Here is a 17,269-nt window from a genome sequence, read left to right on the forward strand (position 1 = left end):
TGAAAGACTGAATTACTCTTCTTCAGGTTACAAATCATTTGGATTATTTTCCTTGGACTTGGGGTGGGGGATGAAAATACTAACAAGACATCACATTAAATAAGACTGGCAAGGATGGTTTCTTTTTAAGCAATCAGGTTGGAATAAAAACCTTCAGCCACTATTCTAATCCAGACCTGCCACTGTATTGTATGTCTGCTGCAGGCAGTTCAAAAAAAAAAAAGGGGGGTGGTGAATCAATGTCCATCCATTTTGCACTGTTAATTGCCAGGGCATCTCAAATATCAGCCAAAGCAGAAGACGGCAATTTAGTGTACTTGGGTTTACTGGGGCAAAAAACCCACTGATGCAGTTACAATGCCAACAATTTTATTTTGAGACAAGGTGAAAGTGACTTTTCTAATAAAACTCCAGAAAATAGTTCACATGGCTGACAGTTTGAATGTAAGAGATTTACATCTGCAATACTCCAGTCTAACTTTGGCAATAATATCATGTAAACCAGATTTATAATGACTAAAACATTACTTTTAGATGACTCAAAACACATTTTTTGCATGTATTCTGGGACTGAAGATAAAACAAACGAGACAAGAATTCAAGACTAACAGATCAATTTAAATATAATCTGGAATTCAGTGGCGCCCTCTCCGATAACAGCACAAATACGCTTAGCTATTCTAACTAAGCTATTGGGACTAAGTGTACATCATCTCTGCCATATGAGACATCTTCTTAGGGATATACAAATAGTACTCCATATAACCTGAAAGGTCCTCAATAGTAATATCATCAACATACGCTCTCGCTTGCTCAGAGCAAGAGCGTGGAGATCCCGATGTTCCAGAGCCACTCTGAGTTCTCCTCTGTGGTGTCATCTGAGAAGTTTCCTCAGCGGTCATATTTTTCTCACACTCCGATATGACATGCCGAAGCCCAGTAAAAGAGTAAACTTCTACACCTTGCCAGCTTTTGCATTGGCACTCATCCTGAGGACAGGAACAGCCTTGGTCCTCATTCAGCTTAGATAATGTTTGAAAGTCTGATGGCATATTTGAGTTTGGTTGTTTCTCACTGTAGGCTTTTGGGCTTCCAGACACGGAAGCCTTTATGGTTACTTGCTCATCGTCAGAGGTGATTACGGAATTTTCTTTAGCAGCGGTGGCTCCTTTCACATCAAGGCAGTAGGGTTCATATGTTGTGGTGCCAAAAACAGGAGAGCAATGACTTGTCTGAAGGAGATCCTTCGGAAGTGAGGTTCCCAAGGTAGCAGTAGTTTTGCTTGTTTCACACTGGCTTTTGTGCTTGAGGCAACAGGCAGGGGAAGACATTCTAGAGCTACAGTATGTAAATTTAGGAGGAAGGAGAATGGGGGACTTTGAACGTCTTCTGCGCTGATTTCGAACTACTCCTCTTGAAGACTTTCTTGAGCATCTGTGGAAAAAAGTGATCAAACATTAAATTGTCAATAGAAATAAATAACAGGACCACTACTTTTCTAAGGGTTGCATTTCAACTTATTGTTTAAAAATAAATCTACCGACTAATATTTCATCTACACCTTCATTTAAGAACATAAAACAGCTTCTGACTGACAATATCATTTCATGTTCTAAATTGCTGGAACTTAGAATTCTTTAATTCAACACAACCCCCGAGAAGAAATTCAGTTAAAAAATTTAAACAATTTTACTAAAATTTTTGTACATAATGACACCCATAAAATGAGTGATTAATGTGTAAATTGGATTATAGTGTGAATCCTTTTATTTATTTATTTAAGATTAAAGTCTGTATTATGAACTGCTTCAAATAACTAACACCACTCACCCATGCCAGTTATCTTTTGTACAAGCCATCTTGGGTTTGGCGCTTTCAGAATTACTACGAGACTGTATTCTCTGAGTTGGTGTTTCAGAGGCTCGAATGGCTGCTGTAGATCTAAGAAATAAAAAAAATAAATAAAATAAATAAAAAAAATACAAAAATGGCAACTCTAAAAAGAACTAATCCTGTCCAGCAAAAGGCTTAAGATTTTCTGATGAATTTTTCTTTTCCAAAATGTTATAAACTCATATGGATAATGGAGGGCAAAGACTAAGGTATAATTAAACGCTGGTTCTGGGGAAAAGTGTTAAATAACCTAATTGCATTAAATCCATGTTAAATGCGCTTAAGGATCAAATGCAAACAATCTGGCTGAAAGTGCACCATCCTCTCAGTTCAAGTAAGAGTTATGAATGGGAACAAATTAAGTTTAAAAAGGTAAGTTAAGATGAACAATCCTCTGCGAGAAATAAAGAAAAATAAAACCAGGGAATAAGCTCTTTTGCAACAGTTACTGTATGTAATATTCCCCAGCCCACTTAATTCAAGTTATGGTTGCGTTAGGGCTGATGCCTATTCAGGCGGCACTGGATGCAAGGCTGGAAACAGCCTTTCACGTAGTCTCACCTAAACAATGTCACACTCACATTCAAGCCAATTTGCAATCAACTGAAATGTGTTAAACTGTGTCCAATGAAAAGAGCATTGAATTCTTTAGTAGCTCTAGAGCCAAATTTTAAAATGCAAATGTATGCAAAGTAGATATAGTTGAACCTGAAACTTTTTTTTTTTTTTTTAAATCAAAACACACTGTTGGAAATGTTGAATCATTCCTGTACCACTTGATAGCTAAGGTGAGGCAGGCCAGTAAAGCTAATCAAAGTACCCTTTTTCGGTGGGAACAAGCAAATATTACTACATATAAAACCCACACAGTGCAAGGCGGCCTGCAACTCAAAGAAATCTACTCTGTTGCAAAAGTAAAACCGCTGAAAAAGGAGAACTTCGCTTAGCTAGAATCCATGGTTTCTAGATGCCAAAAGGTTTAACAGATCCCCGGATTGAGAATTACATGGGCTGGGCAAGTTAATGCAGTTTATCATTATTATTATTATTATTTGAAAGCTTCAGTTTCATTAGCGATAGACAGAGATCTTGTTGCAACACATTTTGATATGCCTTTGCTAGAAGGAAAGTTAGCTTTGTTGATTTGATATCAATACCCTGCACACGCATGAGTTTTTAAAAAAACACAAACAGCTTCTAAAATGGCATATGGAGAAATACCAAAGTGAATGCTAAAAGCAAAATAATCCATGGATGACTTTTCATCTTGCTGAATTAGACTCCGATTTGTCAGACTCAGATTTTGATGCAAGTGATCTGGGGCCTCATGTATAACGCCGTGCGTAGAACTCGCACTATAACATAGCGTAAGCACAAAAGCCGAAATGTGCTTACGCACAGAAAAATCCAGATGCAGGAATCTGTGCGTACTCCAACTTCCACGTTCTTCCGCTACATAAATCCCGATCAGCGTGAAAACTAACGCTCGTGTGCGCGCTTTATGCAACACCCCAACTCCTCCCAGAATTACACCTCTTTGCATATGCAAATGAATATAAATCGTCCTTAAACTCAGCCTTCTGTAAAAAGACAATGGGAAAAGCACGGGGAAAAACATACTATTTGTTCAAATAAACGGTGGTATAATCAACAAAAGGAAGTTGATCGAGTGACACAGCGTGTTGGAGAAACTTGAAAGCTCACGTTCACAAAATCGCACAGTGCCAGAAATAAAAAAAGAAGTCACATATCAAAGTCGCCGTGAAAAGCCGAGTTGTAGCCCACTGTCTGAGTGTCATATGAAAGCTTATTAGGGTACAGAGAAAAAAAGGCACAGTGGGGAAAAAGCACGAAATGTCAACTTCAATCACGACATTTCCACTTTAATCACGTAGTTTTGTCATTAAAGTAGAACATCATAAACTTCATCTTAAAATCGTTTAATTAACCAGTTTCTCAAATCACATCGTAATTAAAGTACAACGTTAAATGCTTTGTTTTGTATTTGATCTTCTATGTGCCTGTGTGTGTGAATCACTACTTGCTTCTTAAACCGGCTCTCTTCCTCCAACTGGACACAGAATCCATTACATTCGTGATATTACAGCTCTCTGGATAACTAAAATACTCAGATGTATACATGATATAAATTTTCATGATGATAGGAGTTAAAGCACGTTATTAAACATGCGTTTCACTTCGATGAAATAATTTATTGCAGCAGTACTCCGGGGCGGCTCTAGGCTTGTGGTGGCACTGGGCAGAGGAAGAATCGGTGGCTCCTTCGCCCGCCAATGTCAGTAAGGTATCTTATGCCCGGTGGATGGCCTCGTCCGTTGCAGACACTGCATAGCCGCCTTGTGCTCATGACACAAGCATTTAACTTTTGCCAAAATTTGCCGCTGCGTTTTTAGCTGTGTTATTTTCTCTTTCTGTGTTATATTCAATATATATTGGCGTAGCCGTCACTGCAGTCAGTGCTTTTCTTTCCCCAAGTAACCGATCGCCACACAATCAGCTCTGTAATAGAAGTTAACGTTTAAGGAACATTGAAATATCTTCGTAGTACATGTTTAATTATTCTATCCTTAACGACACTCCCAGTGAAGAATATAGATTTAAATGAAGTTAAAGTTTTATCTGTATAATTTAAACAACATTTTGCTGCATTTCACCTTAAAAATGATATCATCATATGTAAATACGCGCTTTATAAAGTGGCTCAGGTTGTGCGATATTAGAACTATAGTGCAAGTTTACAGTGGGGTGATTGTACTTAAGTACAAACAGTTCTACAAGGTGCAATTGATCGAGTGCATTTAAAGTTCTTGGATGAAACTGTTTCTGAACTGCGAGGTCTGTACAGGAAAGGCTTTAAAACGTTTTGCAGTAGCTGAGACAGCGTGTCCATGAAACTGTATACCGATAATTCTCTTTACGATCAGCTGCTGCTGTGATTCACACTCAGATACAGTGATATAAATACTCCGAGTCGTGCAGTGAGAGTAATATGAAAAAAGATGATCCGCTGTGGCAACTCCTAACGGGAGGAGCTGAAAGAAGGAGAAGTGAGAGTGACAATGCTAAAGCAGTTATGGTACCTGGAATACTATGGCTGTTCCCTGGACCATTATATTGTTACAAGTTAATTACAATCAGATGCGTTACACTAACAAACAATATGCGGTTAGTTTCAGTGTATTTATAAAGCCGCGTCAAAAAAATGAGTAACCACACAGGAACAGTACCATTGCTTTGACGCTGGGTGCCGCCAGTATGCAAAACCGAGCGGAGAACTTGCGTACGACAAGGCATGAGGTACCGTGGAAAAGTGCGTGGCTTTACGCCAAGTGTTGGTTTTAAACATCGCGATTTGAATGTGGAAAAGTTCTTATGCAACATTTCTGTGCGTACGCACCATTTATACATGAGGCCCCTGGAGATGTACAGTAATCTCTCGCTATATCGCGCTTCAACTTTCGTGGCTTCACTCTATTGCGGATTTTATATGTAAACATAACTAAATATATAACGCGGATTTCTCGCTGCTTCGCGGGTTCTGCGGACAATGTGTCTTTTTACTTCCTGTACATGCTGCATCAATTGGTTTGCCCAGTTGATTTCATACAAGGGACGCTATTGGCGGATGACCGAGAAGCTAACCAATCAGAGCACGCAGTTAATTTCCTGTGTGCTGAATGCAGTGTTAACCAGGAAGTCTCGTCTCGCTCATTCAGCATCAACGTGTTTCGCTGTGTAAAGAGTTAACTTTTGTGCTCTTTTGTGTTTCTTTGTGCATAGTCAAGTCCTTCATTATGGCTCTAAAACGATCTGCTCCTGCTACTGCTTCAGGGGCCATACCCAAGCGCCAACGGAAGATGTTTACCTTTTGCAATCATTAGCGCTTTGGATTTGTTGAAGGAGGGGAAAAGCTACACCACTGTACGATGCTATTACAGCATCAATGAGGCTACGATTCTTTTTATTTAAAAAGTAGGAAAGGAATATAAGATCTACGGCCACAGTGTCCTTTTAACCAGGGTGCAAAACGAGTTGTAAGTGGATGTAATAAGGAAGTAGGCTGGATGGAATCTGCTTTAGGGATTTGGATTGAAGACTGCCAGAAAAAGAATAACGGCAGTGCTACACAGTCGCTTGAAGAGGCTCCTTTAGAAGGGCTGTAACACTCTCCTTTGTTGTGCAGTAAAATTAAACTCGTTATCAGAAAATGTCATCGTTGGCGAGTAACCATAATTAATTTTCTACTTACAGTACTTAGTACATGTACGTACGTTTAATATCACTGTACACACATTTACTGTATACTATTTTTCTTGCATTGTATGTATTTATTGCTGGTGGCCTGTCTATCGTAATGACTAACGTGATATCGAAGACACTCTATATCTTTAAAATAATATTTAGGTTTTACTGTATATAAACAGTGTTTATATACATAATTTCAATGAATCTTACCTAATATCTAAGAGAATACAAAGGGATTATGCTGTATAACGGTGTAGGGAATATTTATAAACAGTGTGGGAGAGTTTAAGGGCTTAAAATATATAAAAATAACCATACAAACATATGGTTTCTACTTTGAGGATTTTCACCTATCGCGGGGGTCTGGAACGCAACCCCCGCGATCGAGGAGGATTACTGTAGATCGAAAACAAAAGTGAGGTACTGGCATCAGCTGATTATAGCATTAAGTCAATGAAACTTCTGGGATATCGAACTGGTCAGGTAAGTAGCAGAGGGGGGTGTTAATCAGTTTCAGCCGATTTGGTGTTAATGAAATTAACCGGTGCTCTAGAGGGGCAACAATGAGACAACCCCCAAAACAGGAATGGTTTAACAGGTGGAGGCCACTGACATTTTTCCCCCCTCATCTTTTCTGTTTTCTCACTAGTGTTGCATTTGGCTTCAGTCAGTGTCACTACAATTAGCATGAGGTTATAACTGGACCCATGACTGATTATTCAGATGTTTCATTTAAAAAAAAAAAAGGACACTGAAGTTACAAAAGGGCAGTTTCTCAACCAGTAACACATACTTTTGCTAACTCGGCATGTATTTTTTTCCCCCCATGGAGTATGCATTATCCAAAACAGTGAGATGTAAAACGTTTGAGGCCAAATTTGTTGTACTATAGCAGAAACTGCAGAGGAATTAAAAATAAAATTTAGTCCTATATATTATTCTTTGACCCCCCATTCTTGACTGCAGGACTAAACTACTGTACCACACTACAGAGCGTGAAATCACATCCTATGTGTCTTCATTCTGTATGGTTGGTTAACTACCTTCTCAGTAAGCTCTGAAATTAATTTTATAGCACATATATTACTGACAATGAAACACTCAATGATCATTAAAATACAATATTTAGTTAAATTCTGTCATTTGTGTAAAAGCTTTTTTGTGAGAGAGAGAGAGAGAGAGAGAGAGAGAACACTGACTGATCTAATATACATTTAGATTCACCCCTTGTGAATATAAAATAAGTGATAAAATTACAGGGATTGTCCCAGGATCATATGGTCAGATGACCAGGTAAGAAAAAAATTTGATACATGTGAAGAAACACAAATGTGTTTTATTCAGTAATGGTTCAATATTTACATTTGGTGTTAAAGAAGTCAGGAAACAAATCCGTGCTCATGCCATTATTTTTTAGCCATATGCTCAATAACAGAAACATTACAGGTATTCCTGCATCTTGACATACCGTACTATCAAGTGCAGTCATGGCAAAATACCAGCTCTAGTCCGAACAAAAAAACCAAAAGACCACACACGGACAGAAAGTATTTTGTGTGATTTAGGGCCATTGATCCATTCTCAGTCTAAATTCAAGCAACTGCACACACGTACCCCTGGATGTCTTACTTGAATGATCTCTAGGAAATGGAAACTAGCTTCTTCACTCACCTGCACTGCTCCTACCTACCACGTAATATGAAAATCGGCAAACCACATACTGTCACCTATATTGTATCTGCAATTTTTGCATTTTTGGTTGAATCACATCCACCACCACCACCAGTGAAAAGTCAACTGTTTCAAATTTGACTAGAATCCTGCAGCTTTCAAAAAGGAAAATAACCAAGGCAGAGCATTGGTTTACCACAGAGCACATTTGTGTACATACGGGGCAATTTGTAAGTATCACTTTGGCTAACCTACATATTTTACCATTGTTGAAACAATCCCTACTTAATACAAAACACATCAATATGGATACATAAGTTTTGAATACCAACCCATCTGCATCTACTCGTAACTTCTTGAAAGCAGTCTGCAAGCTTTCCTCCTCTCCATCCTTTACTTCAGACTCCATTCTGAAAAGGTTCTGCTTCTGCAAGTCAAAAATAAATGTTAAAGTAGCACCAAGTCATGGTATACTGGCAAAACAGCTCTATTCAACTAGTCTACAATCTTCCAAGTAACTTTCCCAGTTCAGGGTCTTAACACAGGGTGGCAAAAGTCCATCACAGGACATAAATACAATACACTCACTCATACAGAGTCAATTTAGAGTCCCCAATTAACCCAAAATAAATGTGTTTGGGATCATAAATACATAGAGAATATGCAAACTCTTCATAGCTGGTTCTAAAGAAAGGAATGAAGTCAGGGACTCTGGAGCTGCAAGACAACATCAGTAAGCACAGTTATACAGTCTTTGTCCCAAACATTAACCACTACAAAAATTCAAATAGCACCAAGAGTGAAGGACACCCACCAGATGTGACACAAGCTGTACAGAATTGTGGATTTGGAGGTAAACCTTTCACTGCATTAAGCACCATTTCCCAACTTACTGACAAATTGAATTAATTTTAGGTGAATTTTAAGTTAATGACACCTGCATTATACATCTATTCTTCGGTGGAGATGTGTCCAATCAGAGTATTATGTATGTAGAGCTCTACAACACACAAACACCAGGAAAGCAGATGGTCCCAACTGCATCTCTGGGCGAGTGCTGCGCTGATCAGCTGATTGGGGTTTCCATTGCAATCATCAATAAGTTCCTGGCTAAGTTTGTGGTCCACATGCTTATTGCAAAAAAAAAAAAAAAAACAACTATTGTCTTTATACCAAAGCATAAAGAGTCTTCATGCCAGATGTTTGAAGGGTTCCATGGCTTCATTTGTTCCTAGAACACCATTTCTCTGCTGCAGATCAACTGAAGACCTCTGTCACGTTCTGCACACCACACCCACCCACATGGACAGCAAAAATAAAAACTATGCGTGATTGTTATTTATACATTACAGCACAGCTTTTAATACCATAGTTCTGAACTAAATGTTCATCAAACTGAGCGATTTGGGACTGAAAACGTGCCTTTAGAGAGTTAGTGTTGGATTTCCTCAAGGAAAACCCCAGGAGGTAATATTGGGATACAGTGTCTCCAACACTATTACCCTTAATAAAATAGGCCCTCAAGTATGTGTTTGGAGCAATTTGCTGTATTCCCTGTACAACTATGATTTTGTAGCCATACACAATCCCAACTTAAATGTGAAGTTTTCAGAGGAACTGAAATGTACTCAGCACATCTAAATTCAGGTCAAAAGGCAAGGGCGTCCCCCAGCAATCCTAAAAACTTTCTACATGGGTGCTGTGGAAAGCATCTGAAAACTGAACAGCTCCTATTAGTTTGGTAATGGTAAAGCAAGCAGCACAGTGCACCATAAAATCTACTCTCCCCTCTCTGAAGGTCATTTTAACCAAAGGGTGGATGTACAGTGCAATCAACAAATCAGCAAGAATGCTTCTCATCCCTTAATGGACTTTTCCACCTGAAAGCACAAACTGGTCTCTTTTGATCATATAGTATGTAATTTTACAACTGTAAGTTACTCCTTATATGCTTCTCATTGTTTGTATATATTTTAAAAATTAAAGATAGGCTAATTAAATTATATACTTTACTTATCCACAAGAGAAATTATAACACTAATGAAGCGCAAAAATGTATATACACAACTAAGAACTTCTGGCTTGAATAATGTGGTACTGCTATCTATAACAAGCGTCTAGGTCCAAATATACAACGGGTTTACATTTAAACACATTAAAATGTGAATATAACAAGTCCATCTTGCAGAACCCACAAATGAAATATGCCGTTGTAAGTTAGTTTTTTTTTTCTGCATTTCTTACCCTTTTTACTCTCTTTTGCATAATCCGAATACGAGCCACGAGGATTACTAATATAACAAAGCTTGCAAAAAAATTATGACGCATCTTGCCAATCTTACACTAGCAATTACCATTAGGTTTCACCATAAACTAAATGCAGTGGTGGGTTGATAAATTGAAAGAGGTTTTACACAGTGTGATTTTTTATAATTTGATACATATCTTCTGACAATAAAACGAGCATCTAGTTGCAAAATATTTTAAAGGCCAGTCGGTCCAGTCCAGACCAGATGGCCAAAGCACCTTCCTCTCTTCCCGTAATGGTGAATATTTAGTCTCTTAAATATGCATTAAGTCATATCCAGCTGTAAATTCACATTAGGAGATAGATAAAAAAAATACGTTAAAAAAAACTATACAGAAAAACTTTATAATCTATTCGAAGCTAACAGTTTACATGAATTGCAATAAACAAAGTATATAAAACTGTGAAATAAGCAAACAATGCACACTGTTAAAAAATGCACGATCGCCCTCCTTTGGCACCATAGTGGCGGGAGATTCGACATATTCAGCCAAGTGACACTATGAAGGGAAAAAAAAAAAAGCATAAAGTCTAACAAAATCAAAATGAAAGCATTACGCTTTAATACTCACACCTTAGCAGACCCCGTCTATAAACCCCGTCAACGCAGGCCTGGGCATCCAGGGGTTTTCCCAGGCGCTTGATTGGGACAGCCAGGCCGAAGGCAGGAGAAGGGCGTGCGGGAACGTGCAGTGGTTTTAATACACTTTTTAGGTTCCCAATTACACTCCAGTAACGCAGACTTCACTGGAGTAACATATTAATAACTAGAGCGACATTAAAATAAAACATTCAAGTTCCAATATCTTCTACAAAGTTCTTAGGCTTTGGTCTTCTAGCGACCGCGTCTTGTTTACACCGCGCGAACACAAGCAATCGTGACTCAACAACAGCGCAACAACTGACGCATATATACGCATGCTCGTTACATCAGAGGCACTGCCCTAGTCATGTGATAATGGTGCTAGCTGCCTTAAATATCAAGTAAGAATTGCACGAGTTTAACAAATCAGGTGTGGTAAAAACATTGAAAATCTTGTTTGTAAAAATTTTTAAACAGCTTGATGATTAAATATATGTAATTTTATTCAATCTTTTCTTTGTCAACTTTGACATAAAATATGCTGCATAGGTTCTCACTAAAGTGCAGTTTTAAAAGAGAAAGGACCATACAGATGTTTAAACAGTACATATAAGATGGCATCCGCTAGTTTTAAGATGCTTTATTGGTCAATGGAGAGACACTTTGCTTTCTCTACCTGCAACATTGAACACAAAGATACCACAAAAAGTGTAAAACAGTAACCTTACAATGCAAACTAATAAACAAGTGCAACAGTTATTATGAGTATGTTCATCTACCTACATATCTAACACATGTGGTAGTGCAGTAACCTGATTACCTGTGCCACTAAAGAAAGTGTCTCTGTGCCAACGCAATGGCTGGAATGAAGATGCACATAATGGGAGGTGGCATTATACTGTAGAATGTGATAGCTGTAGGCACAAAAGAGGTCCACCAATACATCATTTGAGTTGATGTTCATTTCCAGGTGCTTGTGTATAGGACAAAGTAGACATACACATAGGAAAAGGTTTAATTTCTGACCAAGACAGGAGCATAATAATATCCATTTAGCCAGTGATTTTAGGCACATTTAAACATACATGTTGATTGATTTAGTTGCAAAATCTGAAATTTTAACCTGAAGGTGTTAAAAATTTAAACATTGAGCAAAACAAGCAAAATTATAAAAACTGAACTGACAATAATTTCCTTGGATTTAGGAGGAAGAGACCCATTTAATATGGAAAATAAGAGGTCATCAAGCAAGTTGTCTCATGGGAATTTTACAGTGCCTGCAAATATAAAGGATAAGGGAAATCACATAATTCATGATGTACAGCAGAACAGAGTTACATGTGGAAAATTCCCAGGGTTAGGTCAGGTATAAACCATTATTAATGTTGTGCTAATAAATTAAAAAAAGAAACAAAGAAATCAGGGAGGGTAAAGACATCTTGTAACCTAATATTATTGTCAGAACAGTGATGTATTTTGTAAATAAGAAAACAAAATCACAGGGCACTTTGTTTAAATCAGAAATTGAACTTCATCCTTCCATTATCAGTTCAAGGTGATGGAAAACATAATATTCTGGCAGAGGCAACACTGGATGGGATATCAGCCAAAACACAGGGGAGACACACACACACACACACACACACACACACACACATACATACATACATATATATACACACATATATATATATATATATATACATATATATATACATATACATATATACATATATATATATACATATATACATATATATATATATACATATATATATATATATATACTGTATAAACTCTCTCAGATTAGACCAATATAGGCTGAACATTTAGCTTAAAACACATACACATGTATTTTATACAGCAAATTGGTTGTGACATATGTAACTCACCACAGATCTCTAAAGTTGCTTTTCTGATCTAGTTATTTGGTTATTCCATTTCTTCGCTCAATGGTCTGTGTGTGTCCCTCAGTGTACCCCTGCGGTTGGTGAAGGAGAATGACGTTTGTGTGTATGAGTGGCTACTAGTAAACCTCTAACCAAGATTAAAATGAATCTAAAGTATTTTGAAATAATTATTTGAATTATTTACCCACCATTATGGACAAATATACATTAATTACAAAAATAATAGATATCTAAGTTTATCCTCCAAATAATATACCATTTATATTCCTTAAGATGAATGCAGAGAAATTTATATAAATATATATTTTTTTTAATAAATAATTATTTTACATTAGCACTTTTTTGCATAATGGTTAGCAGGGATTTGAGCTCAATTGTAAGCGAGGACATTAGGTACATTGGTTTTTCCTCAACTTCCAAAGACACATATGTTAAAAGTAAATCTGAGTCTACAGTTAGGCCAGGAATTAATAAATGGGGTGTATGTGAGAGTATGGCCATTCACAAATTTGTACGCCAGCCAGCGTTGATCCCTGTATTATGAACACAGCTGCTGAGTACAGGTCTAACTATCCAGCTTCCCTCCACATTTGTATTTGAAATAAAAAAAATGAATATATTTAATTTTATATCCCTAAGCCAGATGTTAATATTTTAACTACAAAATTAAAATCAGCAATTACTAACTAAATTAGAAGAAGTGACTTGATCAACGAGTTGGTGACTGAAAGAGAGAACCTTTGACATGGGAGTCACTACATAGGGAAAAAAATGCAACAATTAGTAAAGAGTCGATGAAGCTGGCTCCACCTGTACTTTCAAACCAGTTAACAGCATTTACTGTTGCCCAATATTAATGCTGTAATGTAGGCAATAGAATAAATAGGTCATTAAGACTTGTACATATAAAGAAAACTACTAATCAATTTTGAATAAAAATAGTGTATATTGCACATTGTTCTAAAAAGAAACAATATCTATATATTATCCAGTACGGGTGTATAAAGAATAACAGGGTGATACCTGAATTAAAATAACACTGCATTGATGTGATTCTGAAAAATGAATACAGTCTTCGGTTTCAGTCTTTTTTATTTAGCAAATACAACAAACATTTCTGTGCACAGGTCAGTAGTATTCAAAATATGCCCTTGAAATCAAATTAAAAGAGCAAATGATTATGCCAAAAAATGAACTCACAGTCTTTCTGTTATAGTTCTGATTATGTCAAAACAGGGAACATCAATCAGCATCTTCTTGTAACACAATTAGAAACAACCAGTTTGTTTGTTATTTATTTAAATATGAACATTTTTCCCTTTTAACAGGCAGATTCTCCCAAACACTGAAAGCATGTGTATACTCCAGTAAAGATGTGGACAAAAGTGTTTCACAGCATCACTCAAGTCAAGTACATCTGCTGAAGTGGTCATTAAGTTTTGTATACCAAATGCTCTGGTAAAAATCTGTGTGTTTCTCCTTATTTTCACAAGAAAAAATACTGAGAAGAATTAAAAAATATATATAAAGCCAAGGAGAACTGCTGTGGTGCTGTTCATCTTAGTAACGATTTTCCTACAAGGCTTTTCCCAGTTCAATTTTCTTCTGTATGACTTTTGACGAGTGGTATATCAATGAATCAATAAGTCCAGCCACTACCAACAAAAGAAAAATAAACAAATAAATAAATGAAGATGTTTTAACATTAACATGATTTACTTTGCTATAAGCTACTGTAAGTATAAAAAGATGTATTGTACATGATGACAACTCAAACAATCAAAATCAAGGTCATGGGGTGTTTAGAGTCTATCCAGGCAGAATTAGGTCTTAGGAAGGACCAGACCCTGAAAAGAAACCAATCCACTGCAGGTAATACAAACACTCAAACATAGATAATGTGGTATTGGCAATTATCCTAAGTTACAGTACAGAACAATACTTGAGGATGGTAAACCCAAGACTATTTTGAGAAAAACCCATAGGCATGGACAGAACGTGAAACCGCTGTTAGAACTGTAGATTAACTTGCCTGTAAAAACTCCTCCAATTATGGCACAAACACCTGTTAAAAAATGTGTGAATGACCTGTGGAAAAGAAAAAGAGTTTAAATATTTATACAGTTGTTTAATCGGTCTTTATAATACACTTGTGATTAAACCAGACAAAATCATCCTTAGAATTTGTTATTATAAATTATATACTTATTCCAAAATGGAATAAATTCATTTTTTCCTCAGAATTCTACACACAACACCCCATAATGACAACATGAAAAATGTTTACTTGAGATTTTTGCAAATTTATTAAAAATAAAAAAATTGAGAAAGCACATGTACATAAATATTCACAGCCTTTGCCATGAAGCTCAAAATTGAGCTGATCTGCATCCTGTTTCCTCTGATCATCCTTGAGATGTTTCTGCAGCTTAATTGGAGTCCACCTGTGGTAAATTCAGTTGATTGGACATGATTTGGAAAGGCACACACCTGTCTATATAAGGTCCCATAGTTGACAGTTCATATCAGAGCACAAACCAAGCATGAACTCAAAGGAATTGTCTGTAGACCTCCGTGACAGGATTGTCTCGAGGCACAAATCTGGGGAAGGTTACAGAAAAATTTCTGCTGCTTCGAAGATCCTAATGAGCACAGTGGCCTCCATCATCCGTAAGTGGAAGAAGTTCGAAACCACCAGGACTCTTCCTAGAGCTGGCTGGCCATCTAAACTGAGCGATCGGGGGAGAAGGGCCTTAGTCAGGAAGGTGACCAAGAACCCGATGGTCACTCTGTCAGAGCTCCAGAGGTCCTCTGTGGAGATTGGAGAGCCTTCCAGAAAGACAACCATCTCTGCAGCAAACCACCAATCAAGCCTGTATGGTAGAGTGGCCAGACGGAAGCCACTCATTAGTAAAAGGCACATGGCAGCCCGCCTGGGGTTTGCCAAAAGGTACCTGAAGGACTCTCAGACCATGAGAAACAAAATTCTCTGGTCTGATGAGACAAAGATTGAACTCTTTGGTGTGAATGCCAGGTGTTACGTTTGGAGGAAACCAGGCACCGCTCATCACTAGGCCAATACCATCCCTACAGTGAAGCATGGTGGTGGTGGCAGCATCATGCTGTGGGGATGTTTTTCAGCGGCAGGAACTGGGAGACTGGTCAGTATAAAGGGAAAGATGACAGCAGCAATGTACAGACATATCCTGGATGAAAACCTGCTCCAGAGCGCTCTTGACCTCAGACTGGGGCGACGGTTCATCTTTCAGCAGGACAACGACCCTAAGCACACAGCCAAGATATCAAAGGAGTGGCTTCAGGACAACTCTGTGAATGTCCTTGAGTGGCCCAGCCAGAGCCCAGACTTGAATCTGATTAAACATCTCTGGAGAGATCTTAAAATGGCTGTGTACTGACGCTTCCCATCTAACCTGATGGAGCTTGGGAGGTGCTGCAAAGAGGAATGGGCAAAACTGGCCAAGGATAGGTGTGCCAAGCTTGTGGCATCATATTCAAAAAGACTCGAGGCTGTAATTGCTGCCAAAGGTGCATCGACAAAGTATTGAGCAAAGGCTGTGAATACTTATGTACATGTGAATTCTCAGTTTTTTTTATTTTTAATAAATTTGCAAAAACCTTAAGTAAGCTTTTCACGTTGTCATTATTGGGTGTTGTGTGTAGAATTCTGAGGAAAAAAATGAATTTAATCCATTTTGGAATAAGGCTGTAACATAACAAAATGTGGAAAAAGTGATGCGCTGTGAATACTTTCCGGATGCACTGTATGTTACATTAATTGATAAGCATGTTACTTCTTTAAAATAAAATTATGAAAAAGATATTTAGCAGTTTTTTTTGGTTTTAGTTAGAACTTTCTAAAATAACACATTTATGTTTATTTAGGTATATTATCAACTTCAATAATTGAGCTGCTTAAGCCCCAAACCGATTAAAGGTTTTAAATAATAAGTGTTAGAATAAACAAAAACAAATAAAATACCAAAACGTATGAGGCACCCACCTCTGCCTTTCAGTAAATTTAACCATCATTGGTGAAAGTTCATACAGCACAAAAACACCTGGCAAACCTTGGTCACCAATCATGCCATTCGCCACCTTCTCATGCCGTGTCACAGAGAACTGATTAGTTTTTACTACCTGTAAACATTACAATATATGGAGAAATGAACAAAGAATTATGCTTCAGACTTTTCAACATGTGTAACTGAATATTTTCAGTGCTATTTTTTATTTAAATGTAACTAACATTTAGATATCAAAAGAATTTCCATAATGGTCTGCCGCTCTTTAATTATTTATTATGATAGTACCGCCTGGTGTGGAATACTGACAAGTATACATAACTCCCCAAATATCTACAGTACATTAAAAGAAAATATACTGTAAAAATGTTAGTTTTAGTATTATTAAGTTTCAAAAAACTTTCAGGCTACATTATCAACTTAATGGACAATCCTACATCAATTATTGTGAAAGCTAAAATAAATAAAAGAAAACACACCTCTCCATCACTGCTTACATATATTGTGGGAACAATTTTCACAAAGTACTGGTACATCATAGAGGCTACAAAAAAGAAAAAAATGTTACAGATTGTTAAACAGTCTACCATTCCAA

At 37.3% G+C, this 17,269-nt stretch overlaps 2 protein-coding genes across 4 annotated transcripts in view; both read right to left on the minus strand.

Moving 5' to 3' along the window:
- Nucleotides 1-307: 307 nt before the first annotated feature.
- On the minus strand, nt 308-11,032 carry oser1 (oxidative stress responsive serine-rich 1). The gene is made up of 4 exons (XM_039735221.1): nt 10,713-11,032; nt 8,163-8,257; nt 1,831-1,941; nt 308-1,434 (listed from the first exon to the last, which is right to left on the minus strand). Exons 2-4 carry the CDS (start codon nt 8,237-8,239, stop codon nt 699-701), a joined length of 924 nt encoding a protein of 307 aa, XP_039591155.1. The 5' UTR covers nt 8,240-8,257; nt 10,713-11,032; the 3' UTR covers nt 308-698.
- Nucleotides 11,033-13,705: 2,673 nt separating this feature from the next.
- The window catches only part of ergic3 (ERGIC and golgi 3), a 64,093-nt gene continuing 60,529 nt past the window's right edge, over nt 13,706-17,269 (minus strand). For all 3 annotated transcript variants that reach the window (XM_039735767.1, XM_039735765.1, XM_039735768.1), the window contains 4 exons: nt 17,154-17,218; nt 16,653-16,789; nt 14,664-14,719; nt 13,706-14,286 (listed from right to left, as the gene is read on the minus strand). In XM_039735767.1, the coding sequence (XP_039591701.1) occupies nt 14,207-14,286; nt 14,664-14,719; nt 16,653-16,789; nt 17,154-17,218 (338 nt within the window). In that variant the 3' untranslated portion in view covers nt 13,706-14,206. The remainder of the gene's footprint in view (nt 14,287-14,663; nt 14,720-16,652; nt 16,790-17,153; nt 17,219-17,269) is intronic.

Source organism: Polypterus senegalus, chromosome 14, assembly GCF_016835505.1.
Source record: "Polypterus senegalus isolate Bchr_013 chromosome 14, ASM1683550v1, whole genome shotgun sequence".
Taxonomy (NCBI): Eukaryota; Metazoa; Chordata; class Cladistia; order Polypteriformes; family Polypteridae; genus Polypterus; species Polypterus senegalus.

Bases quoted from the DNA above. Each gene is read 5' to 3' on its own strand.
- oser1 (XM_039735221.1), bottom strand. From the start codon at position 8,239: ATGGAGTCTGAAGTAAAGGATGGAGAGGAGGAAAGCTTGCAGACTGCT. The intron at 1,942-8,162 runs GTTGGTATTCAA...TTTATTTCTTAG, and splicing joins TTACGAGTAGATGCAGATGG to ATCTACAGCAGCCATTCGAG. The intron at 1,435-1,830 runs GTGAGTGGTGTT...TTTTTTCCACAG, and splicing joins ACAAAAGATAACTGGCATGG to ATGCTCAAGAAAGTCTTCAA.